Source organism: Montipora capricornis, chromosome 7, assembly GCF_036669925.1.
Source record: "Montipora capricornis isolate CH-2021 chromosome 7, ASM3666992v2, whole genome shotgun sequence".
Taxonomy (NCBI): Eukaryota; Metazoa; Cnidaria; class Anthozoa; order Scleractinia; family Acroporidae; genus Montipora; species Montipora capricornis.
Window position 1 is genome coordinate 19,529,515 of NC_090889.1, and position 7,500 is coordinate 19,537,014.

The 7,500-nt window shown below is 38.2% G+C and overlaps 1 protein-coding gene across 3 annotated transcripts in view; it reads left to right on the forward strand.

The window, feature by feature from the left end:
• LOC138057380 (uro-adherence factor A-like) overlaps positions 1-7,500 on the forward strand; it is a 37,520-nt gene that overhangs the window by 28,589 nt on the left and 1,431 nt on the right. For all 3 annotated transcript variants that reach the window (XM_068903411.1, XM_068903413.1, XM_068903410.1), the window contains 3 exons: positions 1,729-1,814; positions 2,891-2,960; positions 4,403-4,546. In XM_068903411.1, coding sequence (XP_068759512.1) covers positions 1,729-1,814; positions 2,891-2,960; positions 4,403-4,546 — 300 coding nt within the window. The remainder of the gene's footprint in view (positions 1-1,728; positions 1,815-2,890; positions 2,961-4,402; positions 4,547-7,500) is intronic.

Consider the following 7,500-nt stretch of genomic DNA (forward strand, 5'->3'; position numbering starts at 1 on the left):
TTTCTTCGACAGGTGACAAAAGAATTTGCATTTTAAGACAAGCGGGAGGACAAGAAAAACAAAGCCTCGAAACATTATTTCTTAAGGCAACAAAAATCCATATGAGTGTTAATTAATTTTGGACTTCGTTTTCCGTGATCTCACACATTTTGTAAAATGGGACAAAGTTTTCAAAATTGGCAAAATGATTCACAAGTCATTCAGTTTCAAAAACGGTGGCACCAGTTTTAAATAAATTTGTAACGCTTCCTCCGAATTTAATTGGCTTGGAATGAACTCCTTTTAATTTTTTTTTTTTCAATTTGAAATAAGCAAGGGTATTTTTTTTCTATATACTTAAAATTGCCTCTACTCTAAATGTCGTATTTCTTATTTTTTTTTTTCCAAATTACAAATTACAAGGGAAAAGTCATGGGATCATTTGCTAATAAAGTTCATGGAAAATTACGAGATACCTCGTAATGTCGGTTGACATAATCATCGCTGTTTGTTTTATTTTTCTCCAGTGCTAGTTTTCTTTTCCAAACATCTTGTTTTCCAAGTCAAAGATTAGAAAAAAAAAGTGCTTGTGTTCAGTAAAAATACTTATTTTTTTGTAATTCTAGCAAAGTTGAAAATTGCAGTCTGATTGGTCGATAGATGAACACAAAAAAAGCCCTTAAATGCAGGCTTTTGATGATTTAAAATATGACAAGATTGACACTCTCCTCCTTCCAATGTGGGAAGCCAAATTGCTTCAGGTGACGTCACAACTGCTAGTTCTCTGCTCTGCTCCGAAAGATTTCCACGTCTCGTCACAAACCTACACGTGATTTGATTGGTTGTTCTAATTTTTAAACTTGTTTTGAGCCACGAATTTATTAATTCTTGAAACTTTTTTGCACTATTCTCTGCTAAGCAGCTTGAGGATCTTTTCCAACGCCCTAAGCCCTGGAAACCGCATCGAAACTACCGAAGCCAAATGCATTAAAATTCGTCAGAGCGAGACTTTTAATTAACCATGAGCAAGTCAGCATGAAAGTCAGCCCTTCTTATCTCTATGCTATAAATGAAAGTTGCAGGAAAAAATGTTAATTTTTGTCCTTCAGTTCTTCCATCTCACCTTCCCGAGGAAAAAGCAACTTTACTAAATTAACGCGACGTAACGTATTTCAGTAACTTAAAGGGGCTAGGTCACGCTATTTTTTGGTAATTTTGTTAAATTTTGTTAATTATGAGCTCTAAACATCAAATTGGCAGATCAAGAGTCTTTCATTTGCAAAATCACGGCCACTTAACAACTGAGAATGATTTTCCAGCTTTGTAAATGACATTTTGATATAGACTGACGTTTTTCAAATTTACCCAAATTCAATCCGTTTCAATCCTCTCCAGTTTTGTCCATCCATATCCCTTCTTGGCTTCCCTGTGTTTTGTTAGATTTCTTCTATAGTTTTGAACAGTTATTTTGATATTTTAGTTAATTTTATGACCATTTGATCAGTGCTGAAATTGCCTAAAATTGCGTGACCTATTGTAGCCCCGTTAACGTAACGTGGTAACGTAGGTAAGTAGGCCTGAATACATGAAGTAAAAGAACGATAAAGAAAGATAGTTTAGAGACTAATATCCTGTCCTGGGCATTTAAAATAGCAAAAGGTGTTATTGAAAGAGAGAATCATTAAACAATTCCTTAGTAGGCCAAGAGCGGATGGGTTCTTATCTCCTTGAATGCCTTGTTTTTTTCAGGTTTTGGAGCTCCTTCCGGGATCAAGAATAACTTTTAAGATGTTTTCAGTGACCACTGCGTTGTGTGAAAAAGTCAGCGTGCTCGAGTGAGTTGAATCAGTATAGATCTAGAGTCTTCGGTTATTTGAAATAAAATTCGTAAAGACACGGTCTAAGCAACTCAAAGAAAAATTTATTTCCACGTGTGATTAGGAGGAATATTTGTCACAAACTGAACTGGGGCTCGGGATAAGGGTACTCCAGTACCCTAGTTCCACTTCCAACCAAAGCAGCACCAAGTAAAATACTATAGTCTAAAGAGGTTGTACAAAAATCTTGTTTGTTAAGTTATTTCTCTGTGGTAGGTACGACTCGGGTACCCACTCAGTACTTAGGACTCGATCATTTATAGAATTAAATTTTCAACCTCGGTTATTGCATTTATATTTATCGTGCTCTCATTGGCTTACTCAATCTCGGTTATCAGCTCATATACCTTAGTTTGACCTTATATTGCAACTGATGGCGCTAAGCGTTACTAAGCTAAAATAAATTTCGCCGGAAAGCGAAATTTCTCTCTGAATAAAGCAACAAAAAAATAAAACGTTTTTGTGGAGAGCTTGGATCAATTCCGACATTTGAAGTACGCGAAAAGGTAAGAAATGTTTTTGTGATGAGCTTGCGTCTGCTTGACCATTAGGTATTACACAACATCGCATAATGTTTTTTCGATTTCGCTCGTATTTCGTACTTCCAAACTTCTGGAGTTTAAGGAATTTAATAAAACAATTGTTCCATTCGCGCTTGTTGGATATGAGACTGGTTATAGTCAACTCGGCGCTACGCACCTCGTTGGCTATTTACCTTGTCATATCCAAAGCGCGCTCATGGAATAGTAGCCTCTGTGTTCTCGGTCATAAAGTGTTCTGCAAAATCCGTTAAAGCTGTTGAACCGCAAGTCACCAACAACGGTCCCTCTTGGGACAAAGTGACTTCATCAAGATGTAATTTAAAAGGCAAAAAAAACATCTCCAAGACCACAAACCTTTGTGAAAATAGTATAGAAAAGCAACTTCCTGTCTCAACATGTTCCTCAAATTTCCCATCCTGCTCTAGGGGCCTCAGAAAGTGTCAAGCAATGACTAACGCCTCGTTGTTCTTTATTCTTTTCCACGAAATGTAGTGAATTTCTCAAAAGACTTGTTGAGGATCTCGACCTGTTTGAACTGGAGTGCAAGCTGGATTTTTACAGAGTAAGAAAACATTTAGGAAAAAACCCATGTTCACGATCGTAGCTCGTCAATTGGTCAATTGAATGAAAGACAAAAGAGATTTGGATAAATTCTAACCATTCATTAGTCCACAGCAACTTGCAACGAGTAGCTTTGTGAGATGCAATGAAAAAATGTAGGCTCCAACGTGGGTTGTTTCTGACTTGAAAATGACGTCATTAAACATTTTTTTTGGGTTCTATTTTTGTGAAAATTAGGATTTCGCAGAGGTCATCATTTAGTGAATGCCGATTTGGAGAAGTCATTTATTGAGATCGTTGGCAAATTCGAAAAGACAGAAACGAAAAACAAGTTTCCTCCCAATAAATGATTTAAGAAAACTCGAGCACTTAAAGGGGTGACGTCACGGTGTTTTGCTGTGTTTCAAGGAAATCTGTACATATACAGTAGACAAAAGCTTTGAACTCTAAACAGGAAATATCTAATCCCTTTACCGATCAAATAGTGAGCGAGGCAGTGAGGATAAAAACAATAGAAACACGTTGTAATGAGAGTGAAAAATATTTGTATATCATCCACTTTCCTTTGTCTTTGTCCTCTAAACCTCTCTTTCAAGCTAAATTTTAACATATCGAAACACGATTGTGAGCAAAAAAGACCTTTATCAAGGCGAGTTGTCCCAAGCTTAGAATACCCCTTTCAAAGTTCTTTTTCCTTTTTCCAATCCATTCATCTCTTCCTTTTTGAAGAATTTTTGTAGTTCCTTCCTATTTCATGACCTTTCATGACCTTTCATGGGTATTTTTTGCGTCAATACCAAAAGCATACCTGTAAAAAGTAAATAGTATTTTCTTTTTTTTCTCTATGAAACAACTGGATTCCTTCCCGCCGTTTGTGTCCACAGTAAAATCTCAGATGACAACCGTTTTTGGTTGAAACGCGGTAATAGTTATTACCAAACTTGTTGAGCGAAAGAAACACGGCAGGAGCCCGCGGCCGACTTTAAATAGCCCGCGTAAACGACAGCGGTCGCTGCCAATGTTTTTTCAACCAAACTAACAGAAAATGTTTTTTTTCCGAATAGTATTAACACTAAAAAACCTAACCTAACCAACCCAGCCAACTAAAAACGGTTGTTCCCAATAGAACACGACCTTAATCTCCTTCAGAAAGTACGTCGCTTAATCTCGTTCCCAGGACTTGCTGCATTGCTTTCCGCCCCACCTCAATCGAAGGAAAGGTCCTGGGAACACGGCTTCGTCTATGCCTGAAGTTGCATTTTCCCCTTTGGAGGTGTCGTTGCTGCAAAGTAGTGTTTTGTTCGATGAGAAGACAACTATTTCAAAGCTTGAAGAATTTTTTTAAATGATTATTTAAATGATCGTGTTTAAGCCTTGTCAGTTGCTTACCAACACTGGAGAGGTTACTTACAAAATAACCTTTGTCTCATTCTTCGCTTGTAGAAAATGTTCTTCATCACCGGAGACTTCTCCGTAAATTATATTACCGCCGATCAACTTAGAATCGAACTCAAGGCTGGCGGACTCAACAAGATACAAGAAGATCACGTGATACGACACATAATGCAGTCGACTCAGACAGGAGAGGTAAGTTGGTACAGTGATGGACAGCGGTTTTTCAAGTGTAATTAGAGATGCTTTACACAGGGGAATTTATTATTTTCACTGACGTCATTGCTTACATTTGAGCACTACGTCACGTGAAGCATAGGGAGCTCATCCAAGTTCCAAGTATACGCAGCATGAAGCGGCTAAGAGTACTTGTCCATTAAAGGGCTTACACCGGGGAGTAAGTAGCCGGTAGCCATTAATGCATATCGGTCGAGACAGACTATAAAGCACAGTCTCGTGAGGGCAGTTGGTAGTGATCTATAGGCCATTCTGGAATTTCGCAGGGAACTGGGTAGATCATAAATATTCTTGCTCTTTGGCCATTTCAACTTAATCAAAAACATAAAACAAACAGCGGCTACAAACATAATGATAAAGCGCATTTTACTTTTGACTCGACGTTTCGTATGCTGGAACATACATCTTCAGAAGTGACGGTTGAACAAATTCAAATATGATATATATAAATTTAAGAAGACTGGTAACTAGAGAGAATTAAGATAAATAGATCGCAGTGAAAACTGACCGTTTAATAAAGCCACAGTTCACAGTTTAAGGTCACGTATTAATAAAGTTTCCTTAGACCAGCGTTAAACGAAAACGTTGGCAGTGAAAAACTGTGGCTTTATTTAACGGTCAGTTTTCACTGCTATCTATTTATCTTATTCTCTCTAGTTACCAGTCTTCTTAATTTTATATATATCATATTTAAATTTGTTCAACCGTCACTTCTGAAGATGTTGCAGCATACGAAACGTCAAGTCAAAAGTTAAATGTGCTTTATCATTGTTTGTAGCCGTTGTTTGTTTTATGTTTTTGATTTAGTTGAACTGGGGCGAGTTTCAAATTTGAACCAATTGATAAATTGCCACCATCACGTGAACGATAACATTGAGATTGGCCATCTGTCCAAGTTTGGTGCTTTTTTAAAACAGGGTTAAAATCCATACAAACGCCTCTAATTTTGAGGCTGCGTCCGGCGGGTCTAATTTGCAGGTCGGAGGTCGCGGGTTGCAGGTCATTGTTTCACTAATACAGAAAGTATCCTAAACATTCATAAAAGCTAACCTTAGGCCTAAGGTTAGCTTTTAAGAATGTTTAGGATACTTTCTGTATTGGTGAAACAATGACCTGCAACCCGCGACCTGCGACCTGCAAATTAGACCCGCCGGGCTGCGTCCCTCAAAACCATATAAACTCTTTAAAAAAATTATCAGATTTGGGACAAATTGAAAATCCTGCCATGGACGTATTAGAAATAGATGAGGTGAAAATTACTTTTTGCCTATTTTTAAGAATGTCATAGAAATCGTTAAAACTCTTAAGGTGATTCCCTAGTATTGCACTGCGCATCCTGTTCTGCGCATAACACAGCGTAAGCCCCGTTCGTATTCAGGCATGGCTAAGAGGCTTTATCGTCAAATTTCATGGCTCTTTGTTTCACAAGTCTCAACGGATATTCTAAACAAAAAAATGTTTAAATTAAACCATAAAGACTCGTACCCATGTGTGAATATTGATATATCGAACGTGGCCAAAAACATTTCAAAATGGCGACCTTTCGCGAGGGAAAGCTCGCTATAAAGAAGAATGGCCGTTTTCAGAGCACAGCAGTAAAGAGCAAAACAAGAAACTTTTTCAACTCTCACAAAACAAAAAGTCGAGTGATAGCCTTGATGATGCTAAAGAACATTTAAGTCCGACAGTGAAAGTGAAACCGCGCTATCGGGGAGACGTGTTGTCGAGGGGTCGAGCTTGATTTGCTTTCTGTTTTCTCCTAAACGAGGTTGGTGACCTATCTTTTTTTTGGCATAATTTTATTCTCTTACTGATCTTCTTTGCGCTGTAAAAAAATTACAAAAAATTTACGTCAGAAAAAAAAGTTACTGGAAAGATAGTATTCGTAGCCATCACTCGTGGACACAAAATTGTCTCCTCGAGATCACGCACCCGAAGAACATTTGTAGTCAGTGCCTTTTCAAGACTTGTGCCTGTGCCATAAAACAAACATTAAATTATTCCTTTTGAGCAACACAATTCACCTGTTTTGTTATTTCAAGAATTACGTCAAAGCTGTGCTTCCTGTTCTTGCAAAACGTAGCCTGAACCGATGGAATAAACTTGTTCTTGATAGATGAAGGCGCAATGCTTAAATGAGTAACTTGAGCAAGTTATGTCTCTCAAACGAGCTTGGTGACCTACTTTTCGAGTCACCATAATATAGGGAACAATCGAGAAAAGTTTTAAAAAAATCTTACGACAACTTCTATTACTAAGGAATCACCTTAAGAGTTTATATGGCTGTGGAGGACGCCGCCTCAAAATTAGAGACGTTTGTATGGATTTTTAACTGTTTTACAATCCGTAACTTGGACAAATGGCCAATGTCAATTTATCAACTGGTTCAAATTTGAAACTCGCCCAGTTCCCTGCGCAAATCCGGAATGGCCTTTGGTTTCCAGTTCTGTTGAGAATGGTGAAAGGGTAGCGGATAGCTATATGGATAATTCACTACCCAGTGAATAACTCTGTTTTTAAATAAATGTATACTGAAGTGCGGGTTATTTACGAGAGAGAGGTGATCTACAATTAAAGCAACTGTTTTTTTTATAGACACCGGGAAGATTCGGGTAGCCTCAACGGTATCCCGTTGAATTTTCCAGGGCCCAGTTGTTCAAACGATGGATAGCGCTATCCGCCGGATTAATCGCTATCTAGTGGATAAGCGAAACCAATTGCGCTACCCGGTGGATAGCCTTAACCCGATAGCCTTATCCAAGGTGTCTAGAAAGAGACAGTTGCTTAAATATTCCAGGTAAGAGCGAGGATCACTTTTCTCTTTCTGTTGGTTTTGCTAGCATTCCTGCGCTGGAAAGTGTTTTATCCTGTGGAGCTCTGTTCACCATGCGAACGACTGGAGCCAGCATCAG